The sequence below is a fragment of the Urocampus carinirostris genome, chromosome 16 (assembly GCF_059441175.1).
Source record: "Urocampus carinirostris isolate Australia breed hairy pipefish chromosome 16, RoL_Ucar_1.0, whole genome shotgun sequence".
NCBI lineage: Eukaryota > Metazoa > Chordata > Actinopteri > Syngnathiformes > Syngnathidae > Urocampus > Urocampus carinirostris.
Window position 1 is genome coordinate 19,016,898 of NC_142364.1, and position 19,891 is coordinate 19,036,788.

Consider the following 19,891-nt stretch of genomic DNA (forward strand, 5'->3'; position numbering starts at 1 on the left):
CGGTATTTCGACCATCGGTTCTGATTTGGCGCACACCTCAGCCCTTAGAACAGGGGTGTCAAACTCATTTTAACTCGGGCGCCACACGATAGAACAAACATTCTGTCGGGGGAAGGACTAGTAGATTCAAGAGAAAGAAAAAGAGAGGGATAAAGAAATAAGAGAAATAAGGAAGGAAAAGGAGAGAGGGTGGGACAAAGAAAGAAAAAAAAGAGAGGGAGAGAGCGTGAGGAACAAAAGATAAAAAGTCGTGAGAGAGGGGGGTAAAGAAAGGGAGAGGAAGAAAGAAATCCAAAGGGAAATAGAAAGACAGAAGGAGAGAAAAGAGAAAAGAAAGCGCGAAGGGTAGGTAGAGAGAAAGAGAAAAGAGAGAAAAGGAAAAAAGGAAGTTAGAGCAAAAGAGGTTAGAAGACACAGAGAGAGAAAGAGACAAAGAGCAACAAAGGAAGAGAAAAAGAGAGACAGAGAGTGAAGGAGACAGAGTGGGAGAAAAGGGGTGGAAAAGAAAGAGAGAGAGAGAGAGAGAAAGAGAGAGAGAGAGAGAGTGAGAGAGAGAGAGAGAGAGAGAGAGAGATACAAGCACAGAGTCTTTGTTCGAGGCACCTGGCTTCGGCAACATCAAGTTGACATATTTCAACCTGCAGCTTGTTTTTCTCTTGCGCTTCTCTGAGTGTTGTCTCCCGGGCCGGATTCAATCCCTCAGCGGGCCTGATCTGGCCCGTGGGCCGCCTGTTTAGCACCTGTGCCTTAGAATTAGTGATAGTATCAGCAATGGTTATCTGCTTTTTGCATTATCAAAATCAGTATTGGACCTGTTAAAAAATTGCTTCTTTTCTGTATTTTACCGAGAAGAGTAAAAATGCACGGCCGAACCTAAGTAAAGAAGTTTGTTCCACACGTAAGGGAATTCAAGATATGTGATTGGTGAGGCATGACAAGTTGCCAGTGTTAACAGTCCAATAACAACATCTTGCCACAAACAAAATGCTATTTATTGTTTTCTTACATTTGGGGTGTACTCGTTTTAGCTTGGGGGCCACATGGTAGAAAAAAACTCACAGGGGCATAAAAAGTGTGTCTCAGCTGGAGGGATGGGGGGTCTTTTCGGAGGATCCTAATTCAAATCAGATTTAGCCTCACCCAAAAGCTAAAATCTGGTCATTTTACAGTCATCAAGTGATCTCTTTTCCTGTTTTCCCTTCTTTAACCATCCGGATCCGCTGTGCATCCGATCAAAATCGGCGGCTATTTCCATCGGGCTTTTATCCTTGGTCTCGGGGAGGTTGAGGTACACGTACAGCCCACAAGTCAGGCAAACCAGCAAGAAGATGAGAAAGCAGAAGGACTTTAGCGTCTCCTGGAAGGGAACATCTTTTAGAAGCGCTCTCAACTGTGTTCCAAGATGCGAATGAGCTTACCACTATTACGGGGAAGGTCATCCCTACGACAAACATGGCTAACCAGTTGAATGTACTGCCGACTGTGAAGGCACTTGCTTTGAACGCCTGATTGAAAATGACTGCCGGCATCGGAACTATTGTTCCGCCTACGGGGCAAAAACACATAAGAAGGATTCGGTCAGGCAGGACATTAGTGAAACAGCAGAGTTTGGCTGATTGTCAGTGACGTGCAGTCAGGAGAGGCGGGTGAGGCTGCGGAAATATATGTCCCGATCCTGCTCTCTAAATTGTGCTTCTCTGTAAGTTCTCTCTTTGTCTCTCTTTCGCTGGACCTTATCTTATTTTAGTCACTGTTCCGGGTTCTTTTTATCTCCTCACAGCTGTTGTCACTTAGATTACCTTCCCTGCGTTGTGCCTCCTATCGCGGCTCGTTCTCTTCCCTTTATTAGTACTCTGCCGCCATGGTTCCTTGCTAGTATGTTGCTATCCAAGCACCCCTGTCACAGCGCTCTTATCACTATCGCATGAGTTTTCCAGCAATATCCATCCAACCATCCATCCATTATCTGCACCGCTCATCCTCAGTAGGGTCGCGGGGGTGCTGGAGCCCATCCCAGCTATTTACAGGCAGTGGGCAGGGGACACCCGGAACTGGTTGCCAGCCAATCGCAGGGCAGACAGAGACAGACAACTCACTCTCTCATTCACACCTAGGGACGATTTGGACCGGCCAATTAAACTGACATCATACCTGTCAACCTCCACGGCTCCATGCCTGTACAAACTGTTGTATTTTCCCTTACGCTTACAAAATACAAAATAATCTTACACCATTTTTTTTTTCGGAATGATGCATGATGGGAAACCCCCAGGCGGCAGACGCATGCGCACAGTAGCTTCAAACCGCTCGCTTCGTTTGCAACGAAAAAAAAACAATACCGAGATATAGGCTACCGCGGCGAACTCGTTAGACATGATTGATTTGCCGTTTTGTGATAGTCGGAGTTTACCGGATTGTACCCATAATTGACAAATTTGCGTTTTTCTGTACAGATTTTTTGTACGTCGCACACGTCTTAAAATGCATAATAAACATACTTTGTACGGCAAAAACTTACAGGTTGACAGGTATGTGACGTGCATGTTTTTGGAATGTGGGAGGAAACCGGAGTGCCCATTAGCATACTCAGCAGCCGATCAGAAGCCTGCATCGAATAACTTTGTATTTATTTACATAGTTTTCATTCTGGTGTTATATAGTTTATTATTATACATATATTTTAAGTATTTGGGCTTTTAGTGATTCGTAGAAGTTCATCACGGAGTCAATAAATAAATAAATCAATTAAAAAGACGAATATGTTCGAAGAGTTGCGGTTTAAAAAAAACATATCAACTGTTGTTGAAAGACTGCCCTCTTGGTGACAGTGTTGCGTTGTGTATTCATGCACAACAATGAGAAAACATGAAAATTAGCTCACATTTTTATCACTTGTACTTCACATATTGGGAATATTTTTGCCAAGTACTACTTGTGTGTATTTTTCCAATACATAACTTGCATTCGCCTGAACATTTCTGGTTTTCATTTCATTTCCTATTCGATTTTCTTCATGTTACATTGATTTATGCATTAGAGCTAGCATTGTTTAACAAAAAAAAGCTGATGTTGTCTCATCTCATCTCATTAGCCGTACCGCTTATCCTCATTAGGGTCGCGGGGAGCTGATGTTGTATTTTCATTTAAAATGTGTGTTATTTTTATTACTATTATTATTATTATTATTAGTTTTTTCTTCATGTTACATTGATTTATGCATTAGAGCTAGCATCGTTTAACAAAAGAAAGCTGATGTTGTATTTTCATTTAAAATGTGTGTTATTTTTATTACTATTATTATTATTATTATTAGTTTAAGATAACTAAACACACAACCTTGAGGGGACGGTGTGTATTATTGAGTGCCTCCTAGTGGATAAAACATCATCTATTCAAAGCAATTTTGGTTTAAATCATACACAAAAATACATAAATTATAATATAAATATGCATTTCTTTAAAGAAATACTCTTAAGTGGATACATTTGTGTATATCAAACATAAGATGAATAATAATAATAATAATAATATTAAGATCACCTACAGGGAGCTGACATATTTGTCTGCCATCTTGATGCCAGGTGTTCTCAAAAACAAAAACCTGTGTTTTTTCAGTTTTTATTTTTCTTTAATTATTTTTGCCCTCCTTTTGTCTCCTGTTTCCTCTCTTTCATCTTCCTCTCCTTTCTTCTCTTTTCTATTGTTTACTTTGATTTTCTATTATTTCTTTTTTCTTTCATTCTCAATCTTTTCCTTTTTTCTTTTTTTTTCTCTGTCATTTGCGAGAGGCTGGGCAAAAAAGTAAAAAGGAAAAACTGAATGGAGACCATATTTTTTTTTCACATTTTATATTACGCTAAGAATTGAAAAATTGAAAAGTAGGCGCTGCAAAAATATTGGCCACCTAAGAGGTAATAACAACCTCTTTTTGTTGCGATCACAGCCAAAAGTCTTTTTATGGTATTTTCTTAGAAAGGGTTTTCTTCTTGCCCCCTCTTTCATAACGGGCAGCTTTATGCAGAGTACAACTGATAGTTTTCTTTTGCACAGATGTGTATGCCTACAGGTCATCAGATGTGATCATGAAACTCTTGGTTGCTTCTCTGATTAGTTTTCTCCTTGTTTGTGGAGTTTAGAGGGATGTTCAGGTCTTCGTAGGTTTGGAGTGGTTTTATGATCTCTCCATTTTTATATCATTGCTCGCAAAGTACTCTGGGAGATGTGTAAATGTTGCAAAATCTTTCCGTAATCCATTCCTGCTTTGAACTTTTACACAATATTGTCCCTGACCTGTCTGTTGTGTTCCTTGGTCGTCATAATGCTGTTGGTTCTCGAGTAATTCACAGACCTCTGAGCTTACAGCAGAGTAGGTGCATTCATGGTGAGATGCACTCCGTTTGTCATTGTTAGTCATTTAGGTCAACATTGGATTATTCAAAAGTCGTCAGGGAACTTCTGGAGTAAGTTGGCTGAACTGAGATAACAGGGGGGCAATATTTTTGTAGCACTTACATTTCAGTTACTTTGTTGTTAATATAATATAAAATGTTGAAATAATTTGGTTTCACTTTGTATCTTAAATGTTGTTGATACTTAGAAAATAATTTCTGGTTTTTGGTGATAAGCCTGTAATGTGTCAAAATGACAAAAGGTTGCAAAGGGATCAGGGGTCAATCATTTCGCTAGGCACTGTATTTTTACTACATGACACCTGTTTTTTCGTCTTATACTTTTATCCGTTTGTGCTACGCTAAGTGTAAAACTTACCTGGTCCAAGAGAAAAACTGGCAATGAATAAGAAAATAAAGGTCATGCTGAAGTAGGACAACCAGGTGACCTGATTCTGGGCGAGAAAGACATAAGTGTCCATTTAGGCTTTTACTTTGAAGGCGTTAAAATGCAGAAATCCATGTTGTGTGTGTGTGTGCCTCACCTGCAGATAGAGCGTGATGGTGAGCAGGAATAGTAAAAAAGACATGCTCATATATCCTGCGAAGAGAAGCACTTTTTTCCCGGTACTCTCAATGATCGTGAACTGCAGTCATTAACACAGTAAAGTGTTTCATTAGCGAGCGTTGGTGAACAAAAAGATTACATCAGGGGTCTCAAAGTCACTGCCTGGGGGCCAACAGCATCCTCTGGGATGACAGCTTGAGGCCCCACTCTCAATATGACATTTTAAAGGGACAGCATGTATTATTTAGGGAATCATGATGGTGATAAAATAAGCACAAATACATGAATTATGATATAAAGTTGTATGTTTTAAAATGCTCGTAGGTCAAGAAATGTGCATTTATTTGACGTTTAAAATCTAAAGAGAGATGACATGATTTGGAGCACTCTTGCTGCTACGGGTACCCTCAAAAACAAAACAAAGGAGTTTCCCCCCTCTCTTTTCTTACTTTATTCTCATCTATTTTTTTTAATTTTTTGCTTCTTTTCTCCTCTTTCTTTTAATTTTTCATTCCTTTTATTCTTCTTTTCCCTTTTCTCTTTTGTTTTCTCTTTTCTTTCTTTTTTACCCTTTTTGTCTTTTGCCCCACTCTTCCTTTTCTTTTTTCCTTTTCTCCTTTGTTTGCACTGTCTCTCTAGTTTGCCTTCCTCCCTTTTTAGCCCTTGTTTTACAGCAACAAAGAATGTTCAAATAATACACACTGTCCCTTTAATGTTATTGCAGCCCACGCAAATTATGTTTTTCATATATATTCTTGATGGTTTATCTTTTATTTTTAGAGCTTATTTTGAGTAAATATTTGAAAGCATTGGAATTTGTTTTATCAGAGGTTTTCTTGTGGAAAAAAACTGTTTCGACCTGGCCTCATCAGGTGGCCCCCCATGTCGATTAAGTTTGAGACTGCTGGATAACATAAAAACTACCACAAGGCGGCAATATAATTACACTGCCGCCTCTCAGGTCCAATGTGATGGATTTGGCCTATGAGCACTTTCTCTCCAGAGACATTCTATCAATTGATAAGCTCGAAAATCCTGTGATTGATGTGTGCTAAATGAAACTTCTCAAGATAATGATAAAATGGATGCAAGTTGGAGGGTTTTCTTCTCCAAACGCATTAGAGTCAGTTGTCCAGGATCCTTATCAAAAGGCAGTCCCACCTAAAACTTTTTGCTGCAGTGAAAGACCTCCCATTGATTTCCAATGAGCCATCTGTGTAGTTAATGCGGTCCTCGAGATTGCTGATGAAGCGACGTTCGGCTATAATCATCATTGCGCAGTGATAATATCGATTATTCACCTAATTAAATAGTGAGGGTTTGATTGATCAGTTAACGAGTCTGTTTGGTGTTTTTGCATTTTAATTTTTATTTCTTGGGTTTATTTTTACAATACTCGACTTACAACCGCAGGAAACATTTCCACTTGTTTCGGGATTAAGATACAATCTTTACGTGGTTTGTTTTTTTGTTTTTGAAGAGCGCTATATGTATTATTATTATTGTTAAAAATACAACAACCAAGATGCCTTGCATACCTTTATGAATGGCGATCAGTGACGTGCAGTCATGGGTTGCTGTGCTTACCTCTCATCAAAGAAATATAAAATAAGTCTGAACCTTATCTTATTTTGGCACAGTTCTGGGTTCTATTTTCCTCCTTCTAGGTGTTGTCACTTGTCTTGATTTCCCTGCATTTTTCTTCCTATCACAACTTGTCCTCTTCCCGCATGGCTTGTTTCCTTTCTTGTGAAGTTCCAAGTACCCTTGTCAGGGCACTCTTGTCTCTCCTGTGTACCGAAACCTTGCCTTTCGGACTTCGGATATTGGCTAATAAACTTTTGAGATGTTGAATTCACTGCTTGGACCTCTAAACTTTTCGCCTGTCTATTTGGTAAAACTTCTTTGCCTTTGGTTCACTGGATACATTTACCATGCTGCCTGCCTGCTTTTGTGATGAGCAGTGCCCAAAAAAAAGGACAAGCGTTTTATTGTACTAATCTGTGCTTCGGCATTGTTCTTCAGCATGAACACGAGGAGAGTTCATGACAATATGCAACTGCAAATATATCAAATGGTTATATTTTTTAAAATTGCTGAATTTTCACAGTCACAGTTCAGAGATCCCTTAACTGCCTGGGTTGTCGGACACCTCTGGCTAGCTTTCTCCACTGCTGACGGTTCCTGGCCTGTTTTTGGGTCGTGGCAAAGATGGCACCTTAATGTTGTCTGCTTAGTTCTTTCTGGTCTTCCTCCCTTCCTGCCCCATTAGACTGTGCCCTGGAGAATAATCTTGGCCAGTCCTGATGATCTTATGACGTGACCATACCACTGAATTTTCTGTCCGCGCACAGTTGACAACAGTTCTTCGTAGGGTTTAGCTCTGATGGTTTAGCGCACCGTTTTGTTTGTCACATGGGCTAAGTAGCTGATGCCTAGATGTTTCCTGTAGGTTCGCATCTTCATGACTTGGGTGTTCTTTTCCAGGTTTGCTGTGAGAGTCCATGTCTCACAAGCAGACAGGAAAATGCAAGTAATTGGCGCGCGCGAGTCTAAAATTTGATTTCACTGCTATGTTCACGTCCCTCCTGGTTAGTATTATTAATACAATTTGTGTGCAACGTATTACTGTGCTGAGCATCTGCATGTGCAGATTGGGGCACAGAGTTCTCTCTCAAGTTAAGGATGACAGTACAACCAAGGATTCTGAATTGGAGCACACCTTAGCCCAAAACATTAGAATTAGTAATAGTGTTAACAAGCTAACAGTATGCCAAGCCATCCAGTATTTTTTCTTGTTTTTTCTTAATAGAGGATTACCCATCTTCTGATGCTTTTATTTAAAAGGAGCAATTTCTGAACTTAATTTATAAATGGTTTGAACAATAAAACATATGTTTCTATGCTACTGTTTATGACAATTAAAGTGTAGGTTCATTTACATGTATTTGCCTTACTAAACACGAACGTCACTGCACCATCACTGATGCCGATGAGTACAATTCCAGAACAATAATATTAAGGGATGACACTTACACACACTATGGAGAAGATCAGTTCACTGAGCCCCATACCCAAGGAGGCGTAACCGAGCTGGGATTCGTGGATGCCTGCCTCACGAAACACTTCATAAGAATAGAAGTACACCTGCAGCCAAAGACAATAGATGTTCTTTACTCCCAAAAACTTTCAAAGGGTTTACGTCTTACACAACTTCGACAGACAAAAAAACCCCAACTCGTGCTGAAATACACTTTTTGTGCAAATTAAGATACATCATCAGTGTTGATACCAGGGTTCACTGGGTGTTTCAGTTCTCACAACAGACACCCTCGCCCAGAGGACCCAGCCAGGGTTGTGTCTTAAGAGCTACAGCCATATGGACGCCTTCTCTGCTGCGTTGCTTGTGTTCCTGATGGCTTGCCTGTTGTGCAGCCCCTTCTCTCCCAGCATCTTAAGTGCCCCAATGCTCGTGGGCAGCAGCTTTGGGAGGTCCTCATTGAGTTGAAAAGCGCTATATAAATGCAGACCATCGATCCGGTATGGCTTAGATAGCCATAGCTCTGTCCACAAACCCTTCCGGCCAGCTGCCAACTGGTCGATGTTCCCAACCGCCTCATTTTTACTGTCCTTTTGCAGTGCTGCAGTGCTCTTCCTCCACCTCGGCCCAAACCTCTCTCTGGATAAGAAGGCACTTCTTTTTCCCCTGTGCCTTGTTTCAGGAAGATCTTGAGATACTCCCAATTCATGCTACTCCACATGACAAGGCTCCCAACAGATCACTGTGCAGCAGGAAGCACTCAGCCAGGTCGACTGCCTCTTGAGCCTACCTCTTTCTTACCTGTATGCCAACCAAGGACACTTGAAGCTATTTGTATTCAAAGACTCTGTCTTTTTGTTCCCTATTGGATTATTGGACTACCTACGCCTTTAATTGTCAGGACAACATTTTCCACTGTTTATTTTTCCTTTTGTTCACAACCACAGACAGAATGAAGTCAAACCTTTTTTCTGGATAAGCAATCCATGCTTCAGAATGGATTTCAAGAAGAACGAACTGAACATTTTAATTTCCTCTCCGTTTACGTAAATTTAAACCATCTCAGGCCTATGGAAAAGGTGGAATGACTACACCCTATTGTAGACAGACGTACACAGGTCTCAAAACAGAAACCACAAACCTTCAGAGAGTTACAACAAAGTCTGATAATACGAAGTGTGTGGTTGTAAATAAAACATTCATGGCATACAAGCTTACTCAGTTCGAAAGATCCGCCCCATCGACTTCAAAAACAATCTTACGGTACGTTTCTACCGGTTCACACTCGAGCGGACAGGGAAAGGTTCTCCCCTTACCAAATTCACAACCCTGAGGTGTGATTTTAACAACATGTCACTGTGGCCCTTTAAAATGGGAAAGCGACTCGGTTGACTACTGCACCATTTGCCGTAACAGTGCATTCCAAAGCTAAATATATTGAAGCAAAACTCCTTACAGACATCTAGTGCAGAAATAATGCACACGGTCCTTTTAATATCAAAATCCTCAATACAACTCTGGTGAGCGACAGTATTTGACTGAAAACAAATATTTTATTGGGAGTACATCAACGAAAAAAGGTTAATAAGCATTGCATTGCAAGACCAAACTCACTGCGTTGAGGCCGCAAAGTTGCAGCGAACTGAAGATCACAATGATGGTAATCAACTGCCACCGAAAGCTTCTTTCCTGAAACAACTCCATCACAGATCGACTTTGGATGTTCTGTTGCGCAGCTTTCTCGGCCAGCATCTCTTCGATCGCTCTTCTCCGGTCCAGGTTTCCCCAAAGCTTCTTCATAGCTAATAGAGAGGTCAAGTTATTTGTATTTGTATAGCCATTAATCACAAGAGGTCTCAAATAGCTGTACAGACTACACACTACTATTGCATCATCCCCTGATCTAATTCCCACATGAGCGCAAGGGAAAATTCCAAAACATCAGCATGAGGAGAATGAACAGACAGTACACAGACATCATCAACATGAAATATAGGTCATGACTATAGATGGGTAGTAATGAGTTGTGTATACTCCATTACATTTACATTAGTACGTTTTGGGACATTTTGTACTTCTAGTACTATTTTTAAATCAATATACATTTTACTTTTACTTCAGTAGATTTGTGAAGAAAAAAACGGTACTCTTTCTCATCTACATTAGGCGTCATTGAACCTGTTACTTAAATCCCCTCGTTTCTTCTATTTAAATTTGACCAGTTACCCAAACAACCACCAGGTGGCACTTGTGATCAGTTTGAGGATTTTGCTTTTTTTTACTGGGGTGTATGCGCAGTGTATATAGCTGTAGCTTCATGTATGTATAGATATATATATACTGTTTATATCCATCCATTATCTGCACCTCTTATCCTCAGTAGGGTCGCGGGGGTGCTGGAGCCCATCCCAGCGGTCCTCAGGCAGTGGGCTGGTTGCCAGCCAGTCGCAGGGCACACAGAGACAGACAACTCACTCGCTCATTCACACCTAGGGGCAATTTGGGCCGGCTAATTAACCTGATTTGCATGTTTTTGGAATGTGGAAGGAAACCGGAGGGCCTGGAGGAAACCCATGGAGGCATGGGGAGAACATGCAAAATCCACATGGGGAGGATGCGATAGCTGGACTCGAACCCTTGAACATCTGCTCACTAACCACCCAGCCGCCGTGCAATCCAATCAGACAAGTGTAGGATAAATCTCGTACACAACTTATATGTCCGTTCTTCTCTACTCAACTGACTCAAATACTGCTCAGAAAGTTTCACATTATTTTTTTTAAATTACATAAATAGTTACCTTCCCTGGTACCTAATTCCTTTTACTTTTAATTCAGTAACTAACTCAGTTACCTGTTTAAAGAAGTAGTGAGTGACTATAACTATAATGACTTTTTTAAAGTAGCATGCCCAACATTGTCTAGAAACAGAAGTGACTTGACCCTGCGATTGGCTGGCAACCAGTTCAGGGTGTCCCCTGCCCGCTGCCCGATGATTGCTGGGATGGGCTCCAGCACCCCCGCGACCCTACTGAGGATAAGCGGTGCAGCTAATGAGATGAGATGAGATGAGACTTAGCCTCTATTTAATGGCACGGCCATTTCTCTAATTTTGGGGTCTTGATCAGTAAAAGGCCACTAGAAGCAGGTGATACTCAAATCATCAAGATGAGATGAGAAGTGACTTGGCGGTTGTGCTTGACAACAGAATGTGATGTTAAACCTTTCTCGCAGGCCTCCTGGTCTCCTTGGTTCAAAAGCAGGTACTTGGGAGACTCCGGCAGGAAAGGGAGGGTGAGAACTTGAAACAGAGCGGCGAGACCACTGAAGCCAAGAAGATACGGCCATCTATCCTCAGTGCCAAGCAGCTCCCTGCATTGAGAGTGTCCGTGAGTTAGCGCAGGGTTATGGAAACTATCGCTTGCGAGACAGATACGGCTCTTTTCATGAGTTCATCTGGCTCGGAGACAAAATATTGACCATGTAAATCTTCTTTCTGTGGTGCCAATTTCAATACGTGCGAAGCCAAAGAGCTTTCAAACCCATTCATCCATTTTGATGGGTCACCTTCATTCTCAGTAAGATCACAGTTACATCTTCTGCACAAACATCCTTGCAAAACTTACGAGTGTGTAGTAGGGTTTTTTTCATAAATAACAAAAACGTTTTTTTCCGACTTATTCTATTGGATTCACTCTTGAAGTATTGGTTAAATATGGGCAGATATGTGTTAGCATCCATCAGAACGTTTCACCTGAGCCCCAAAATCTGACCGCAGAGCTTTCCTAAGGCAAGGAAGCCGGCAATAGTGACCCCCACCATGCCTTGCAGAATCCTTGGACTGCATTCAACAAGGTACAGGGAGTGAGCAGATAAACCAATTCCTGCAAGTACACACACGAACATTTTTTATTGATATCGCTCTTGAGTATAAGCTCCGTGCCAAATGCGCCTGTTTATATCCACCCCCCCAAACGGGTGGCCATTTTGGTGCTTGTTGTCGACTGAAAATGACATCACAATGTTTCCATTACACTATCTTTTCACGAAATGCAAGTTGCATGAAAGTAAACCTGTTACTTTCGGTAAATGTAAAACTTAAATACACAGTGTTTATTTTTTGACCACTAGATGTTTCTGTTGTGTCGTGCAACTGAAAACGGGCCGGCAGTAGCTCAGAGGGTAGAGCGCTCGTCTTGGGATCAAGGGATCCCATTTCGAATCCCGGCTCGTCACATGTCAAAGTGTCCTTGGGTAAGACACTGAACCCCTAATACCCCCAATAATCAAGTTAGCGCTTTACATGGCTGCAAGGCCGCTATTGGGAAATGTGGACCACATTGTAAAGCGCTTTGGGAAGTCATTGACTTGAAAAAGCGCTATATAAATGCAGATCATTTCATTTTCATTTCATTTTTACTAAAAATCACAAGGAATTGTACAAACTACGGAGACTCAAAGTGATGAGACTGCACCCTATTTGTTCTCATTTCTTTGACCAGCCTTTTTTGATGTTTTTGTTTTTTGAGTACCCAAAGCAGCAAGATGATGGACTATTATGTCACGTCCGTCTGGGTCAGGGGTCTTCAAACTTAAGGAAACTGAGAGCTACTTTTTAGTATTAATAAGCGCAAAGGGCACCCAGGTTGATAATCATTTCTAAAACAACAACTTAACATGTTATTACTATGTTGCTACTATATTATTACCAGGTCATTTTTTGGAAGTTATGTTAGTCAGCCATTAAAATAATAAATAATAATTTTACTAGATAATTATCATGACCCATCATCAGTGACCCTGGTACTGCCGGCACCATGATGGAGAACCCTGTTCCAGGTTAACTCATTTTATGTAAAATGAACGCTAAATTCTCAACCTACGAGTAGTTTTAAAAGTGCAAGTTTATGTTGCTCATGTATTTTTGCCTTTTTTAATCTATATTTCATTGAATGGAGGTTTTTTTTTTTTGTTTTTTTTTTTTACCTCTAGGAGGCGCTAAATCATGGGTCTCCAACGTGGTGCCCGCAGGCACTAAGAGGCCCTCAAAGAAAACCTGATTGGTCCACAGACAGGTTCTGAAAATACCTCACCACTAATGAGTCATTGTAATTTACCAGGAAATTCAATTTCTTAACAGGCATGATGTTTTCGTGGTTGAGCCCATTTTAACTCAACTTCTAATAATTACTAGCTTGTAATGACATACTAACAACATAGTAATAACATGATCCTTATAGAAGTGTCAATCAGTAACAAAAAGCAGCTCTCAGTTTCAAAATGGTTGGTGACGCTTAATGATACACACTGCCCCTTCAGAAAAAAAATAGTTGAATAGATCTCAAAAACGTTTGAGTTTTGAGACATGATGTCAAATTACTTTTATGTATTAGGAACCTTTTTTTTTTCGCAATTCCATTCCGACGACGCACGTAAGTCAGAAGAATTTCCACGCAGACACATTTCTATGAATATGAAGATAGATACGATAAAAAAAAAACTTGAATCTATAAACAAAAATAAATACCTGGAAATATAACAAAACTAACAGTCCTGTTTCATGGTTTTTGAATAACGGCCATGGCTGCATTTTGCTGACTTATGCTCGGACTTTGTGTCACTACAATCGAATGTACTTTTATTTTTTATGAACAACACTGCAGTGATTCTTCAAAACAAAAGAAAAAAATGAATGGTCGCCAATTAGTGTAAGCACAAGCTCTCACGTTGTTTTCCCTGGCTGCCACCTTCTTCTACATTTTCATGGAAAGTGACTCTTTACCGTATAGAACTAAAAGTACTATTTTTTTAAAAACTGAATTCATGCAAATGTCGTCTTTTTGTGGAAATATCTTTAATTGAAATGCAGCTACTGTTGCTTAAGGCTCAGGTAACAAACCATACCTGTTTAGTTTGGAAACTTTACTTAAACAAACTCAGAAAACGGGTCTGTCGACAAGTAATAAAATAGCCTTTTCCTGAAAAGTAAGAGGATTTGTATTAAATCTATTAAACCATATTAGCCAGCTGGGATATATTTTATCTGCCTTTAGACAAATAACTAATACCAAGCCCCAAATATTGAGTAGTCATCAATGAATATATCATTACTACAACAAGTTCCCTTTTCGCTTAAAAAAAATGACTCATCCTTTTTAGACAAAAAAAAAACCCTTAAATCCCATAATAATATTTTTCCTGAAGATTGCTTTTAGTATTTATTGCCCATTTATCATTCCCTTAGTTTTGGAAAGCAGCCAATATTGATGTTGGCTACCATTGTGAGTACTAATGTCTTAAACAAGGCTAGTATCGATAACTGATGGGATAATTGTAAATACATTTATTATTCATTTACCTCAATGTTAGAATTACAATTAATTATCTAGGGTTCCTACAATTGAGTAAAATATTTTCCTTGCTTAAAAGAGATTTATCACCTTCTGAATCTCAACCATTAGCATGAGAAGAGAAGCTGCTGCATTGGTGTCGCTTGTCTCTCTCGTTGTGTGTTTTATTCAGAGATGTAATGTAATGGACTCAACAATAACCTTCAACAATTCCTTAAATCTTGAATATGCATTTAAGAACAATCCTTTAGTCCAAAAATAATATTCTTTCTTGAGTTAGCCTCTATTTAATAGCACGGCCATTTCTCTAATTTTGGGATCTTGATTAGTAAAAGGCCACTAGAAGCAGGTGATACTGAAATCATCAACCATTGTGAGTATCTTAAGGGGACATTGGGTATTATTCAGCGCCTACTAGTGATAAAAATAAAACCTAAAACTTCAAATAAAAAAAATGTTTTTGAATAACAAGCACAATTACATAAACTGTCATATGAGCGTGCATTTTTTTAAAATTCTTGTAGGTTAATCCTTTTTACATTTTTTTTACATAATATGAAGCTCACCTAAAAGAAACTGAAACGATTTTCTGCCATCTTGCTGCTACAGGTACCTTCAAACGCATGTGAAATCGTCAGAGACATCCAAGTCATCTTTCCCCCTCCCAAATACAAAATGGTAAATTCGGGCTTGCTTCGGGCTCGGCCCCTTGAATTAATTACCGTAGATTCCGGACTATAAGCCGCCATTTTTTTCCCAAATGTCCAGCCCTGCGGCTTATTCAGTGAAGCGGCCAATTTATGGAATTTTTCTAACGGCCACCAGCAGCGCTGGAGTATAAAAGGTAAGTGTAAGGCCAGTAGAATATGTGCGCCAAGAAAGACTGCAACCTCTAAGTTTAAGCATACATCGTCTGTAAAGTTAAGGTACGTTAATGCGGAAGACGCCCTTGATGGCGACAGTTTTGAGGCGGAAGTTGAGGACGATCTTCCGTGAATTTCACAATTACGGGATGCTTTTTTTTTTAACAGGCACGTTGGATACATTGCTAGCGTGATCCTACTAGCGTGTTGGTACCTTTCAAAGGCACGGTTTGGGATGAAAGTTATATTATTATTATTAAAGCTTTGAAAACTCTCTCGGTGTACCGTCTTTCTTCGGAAATATGTGTAACCATGTATAATAGGTATTTGCAACTGTATATTTTTGTAATGTATTTATTTTAGAGATTTATTCTGTTATGTGTTCTACGGATGAATCAAAAAGAAGGGGCGGAGCAAACGCGGGCTGACGGGAATTGGGGTAAACTTTGGAAATATACATTTTGTTTCTTTGGATTACTTTCAACGGGACCCGGACTTTACAAGTCTGCATCATACCTTAATTACTGGTATAATTTTCCATTCATGATGCCAACTGAGGATCTAGAGTTATATACTATCTATGCAGTTACAATTGCGGAATTTACAGTCTGGTCTGGGTTAAAGTTGTGATCGTGCCACAAGTTTTGATGCGGGCGCACGCGGCTTATACATGGGTGCGGCTTGTGTAATAACAAAAGTGGCAAATCACCTAAAAAGTGGTGGGTGCGGCTTATAATCAGGTGCGCCCTATAGTCCGGAATTTACGGTAAATCGATCGGGCTCGGGCTGGTTTGGCCTTTTATACCTGGGTCGGGTTGGATTTTTTTAGGCCCGATCTTACCTCTAACCACAAGTAAGCAGCCGATACTGGTATCAGCCATCATTGTGAGTATCTCGAATCAGTATCTGTACTGATAAGATACCTGGTATTGGTAAGAGGGCGCTCTAGGCCTGTGTTGATATTTTCAACCTTCCCCTGTGACAAAGATATTTATCGAAGCGGAGCAAGGAAGCGGCTTATGGTCTACCACATCCTGAGTTGGAGGAGTTCTTTACTGGTAAAAGTGACACAGTGGATGAATTGGTTTTATATTTGGACATTGGATTGGGTGATTTGGAGTGAAGCTGATAGTTTGGTAAGTATATTTTTTATGCCAGAGTTATCTGAATATCTCTCAATATGTTACGTCGTTACTGAAGTAATCGAGGATGATATGCACATCCGTGTGACGTTAGTATACCAATCACTTAATTGCCTTTCAAGATGTTACGTGTGTTTTTAGTGTTGGTTTTGATCAAGTAAATTTCCCCCCAAAATGCGATTTTTACTCCTGTTCCGACTCATACAGTGGAACCTCTGTTTTCGAACGCCTCTCAGTTCGGACAAATCGGTGTTCGACCAAAAATTTCGAGAAATTCTTGTTTCGCTTTTCGGTCAAAAAATCGGAGTTCGAACGCCGGTACGCTACGGTGCGATGCTGAGCAGCGTACGGGTGTTTTAGCCCCTAATTATGCCTCCGAAGAAGGTCGGTGCAAGCAGGACAGGTGAAAAAAGACAAATTGTTCGTAAAACTATTGCCTTTAAGAAAGACATAGTAGCTAAATATGAAAGAGGTGTACGAATTTCCGATCTTGCTAGTGAATACAGCATGGCTAAATCTACTATCAGTACGATAATAAAGAATAAGGAGGCTGTGAAATCGAATGATGCGGCTAAGGAAGTTAGCCCTATAAGCAAGCAACTGCCGCAAGTTTTGGAAGAGGTTGAAAAACTTTTGATGATTTTTCTCTCCCCACCGTCCACCACAAAGGTAAGAAATCCTATTCATAATCCTTATTTTAATTTTTACACGTTCATGTTAGCGTAATCTTTCGTACGGAAGATTACGCTAACGCCAACGTACGATTAGCCTGGGTTAGCTTCATGTTTACGTCCATTGTAAACATTCAGGGTGTTGGAACGGATTAAAACGATTTTACATTACTTTTAATGGGAAAAACGATTTTCGGTGATCGAACAAATCGGTCTTCGAACAGGGTTCTGGAACGGATTATGGTCGAGAACCGAGGTTCCACTGTATATGCTTTTACCTTCTTAATTATGTATTTTTTGGCTGAAGCGACTTATACTCCGGAGCGACTTACAGTCCGAAAATTACGCTTGTCAACATTACCTGCGTTAATGCCATACAGCAACCTCCCCACCATGATCATCTCAAAGGACATAGCTTTTCGGCTCAGGAGAATCAGCACAGCTCCAATGACGGCCACAAAATTGTTGAGCAACAAACATTTTTTCCTAAATCAGATGGAGAATTTTAAATCCCCTCATGAGAGCAAGGTCTTAATTTGCTCACAAACCTGCCAGCCACGGAGTAACACGGAGTTGCCATGAATGAGCCCAGCAAGCCGCCAATGCAAAAAATGGAGACGGTGAAGGACCAAATGAGCGAGATCTGCCAATTTTGGAGGTAGACTTGGTACCTCTGTATACATGTTTGGTTCACCAGCTCCTTGATGTACTGCAACACATGATCCCACTCTCTCACATCCTTTCATAGCTCAAATGGAAATCGCTCTACTTACAGCAGATGGGGCCGTCACCGAGGATACTCCAAAGCCATACTGAAAAGTCCCACCGATGCCCGAAACAAAAATGACAGCGATAACAACAGGACAGTCCAGCTGACAAGAAAAAAAAAGTAATTTGACTCTCTGATGTACAAAAAGATAACATCGAATGTCTTTTAAAATCTCATTCCGTACGAGAGCCTACCAGAAGTGAGGCGTGCTGTAGCATCCTCGGTCTGTTCATGGCCAACCTGACGAATCACTGACATGCTAATCTGGTGTTCCACATTTTGAATGATTAACCTCGCCGGGTTCACAATTGTTTGTGCGTGGATGATGAGCACCTTTTTGGGCGGGCTGTACAACTGGTAAAAAAAAAACAAGACAAACTTGTTAGATTCAATGTTGTGTACACAAAAACCGATCCTGTTCGTTAAAAACCACAAATACATAAATGAAAATTATGTATTTAGGTGAAAAAGTCACTTCTTTTTTTCTGTTTGTCAAGGCATGTGAATCTAGATGAGAGTTGAAAAAACCCCACATTTTTTAAATAGAATAGAATAGAAAAAACAAAATAGAATATACAGAATATAATAAACAGAACAGAATAGAATAGAAGAGAATAGTTTGTATAGTTTCTGATAAAAATATGAACGTTGTTTGCAAAAAGAATTAGACATGACAGTCGAGGATAATTACGTACTCAATGCCTAAAAGACAATAAAAGTAGTAGTAGTAAATAAAAGTAGATCTATATGAGAGAGCGGGGAAAAAACAACTTGTTTTAATAGAATAGAACAGAACATATAGAATAGAATAGAATAGAATAGAATAGAATAGAATAGAATAGAATAGAATAGAATAGAATTAAATAGAGCAGCCTCTTTAGACATGGCAGTCCGGGATAAATACGTAATAAATACTAAAAAGAGAACAATAAGATGAAAATAGAATGTCAGGATAAATAGGTGATAAGTTTAAAGTTTAGAACACACTAGAACTAAGGAGAGAAGACATCAATGGATTTCGAACTTGCAAGCAGGACAGGGCGAAAGGCAAACCCTCAGATTAGAGATTCCACCCTGTTCTAAAGTCCTTTCCTTGACCCCTCTTGTTTCATTAAACCTAGTTCTCATAAGCAGATCGGCTCTGAAGGTCGGGGATTCAAAAAACAGCAACATGATTGGCCAATAGTGACAATCATGTGAACGGTTCATAATAGTTACTCCTTTGCCGGTGTGCAATATTAAAAACGGAATAAATGTATTAATAGGCAAAATATTTAAAAGATAGTGCTTGTAGAGTGGCCCAAGTTGAAAGTTGCTTCTCAATAATTGTTTTGTAATTTTCGGATGTGTGAATTCGGCTGAGGACTAAATTCATTGCAATAGATTGATTCAAAGGGGTTTCCTTTTTTCCAACAACCAGTCCACTGTCATGATTACCTAAATGGAGCCACCTGGGGTAATCATCTGACGCGCTGGAATGCCTTGGATTACTTTCAACGGGACCTGGACTCTGCAGGTGTGCATCAAACTTTAAGTACCGGTATAATTTTCCGTATGGTTTGCCGACTGTGGATTTTAGACTGTGCACTTTATATTCAGTTACAATCGTGGGACTTAAAGGCAGGTTTGGATCAATTTTGTGATTGTGTTACATGTTTTAATGTGGGCGCATGCGGCTTATACACAGGTGCGGCTTGTGTAAGTACAAAAGCAGTTGTCCTCCTAAAATGTGGTGGGTGCGGCTTATAATCAGGTGCGCTCTATAGTCCGTAATTTACGGTAAGTCGAAATCTTTATTAGGATAGCAAAACCCATTTTTCCATACATGAGCAAGATATATATGTTTTGAATGTCTTGTGTGCTTGTTTAGGGTAGTGATGGATATGTGTCCTTAACCAGGCAAAGACATGCCAAAATTAAACCCAACTGTCCTCAGAAAACCATGTCAAAAACATCAGTGTTATAACCACACAGTGTACGCATTAACATGCAAGTCAATTTAAGAACTATTAAGATAGTTATTATCAGCCGCCCACATACAAAATGCTGTGCTCTCTTAAATGTTCCCCGTTTGCCCGTAACCACCGCCGCTGAAGCCATC

General features: G+C 40.0%; 1 protein-coding gene across 1 annotated transcript; it reads right to left on the bottom strand.

Annotated features, from left to right (window-relative positions):
- Positions 1–1,147: 1,147 nt before the first annotated feature.
- On the bottom strand, positions 1,148–18,023 carry slc2a11l (solute carrier family 2 member 11, like). Its single transcript, XM_088319782.1, has 12 exons — positions 17,985–18,023; positions 17,795–17,893; positions 17,570–17,730; positions 17,383–17,507; positions 11,750–11,879; positions 11,219–11,367; positions 9,611–9,798; positions 7,993–8,103; positions 4,934–5,035; positions 4,768–4,843; positions 1,419–1,546; positions 1,148–1,357 (listed from the first exon to the last, which is right to left on the bottom strand). Exons 1-12 carry the CDS (start codon positions 18,021–18,023, stop codon positions 1,148–1,150), a joined length of 1,518 nt encoding a protein of 505 aa, XP_088175908.1.
- Between the last annotated feature and the right edge of the window lie 1,868 nt (positions 18,024–19,891).

Coding starts and splice junctions, on each gene's coding strand:
- slc2a11l (XM_088319782.1), bottom strand. CDS start 18,023: ATGAACAGACCGAGGATGCTACAGCACGCCTCACTTCTG. Junction 11,368..11,749: donor GGTCAGATTTTGGGGCTCAG/GTGAAACGTTCT, acceptor CTCTCAATGCAG/GGAGCTGCTTGGCACTGAGG. Junction 9,799..11,218: donor CCAGGAGGCCTGCGAGAAAG/GTTTAACATCAC, acceptor CCTCTCTATTAG/CTATGAAGAAGCTTTGGGGA.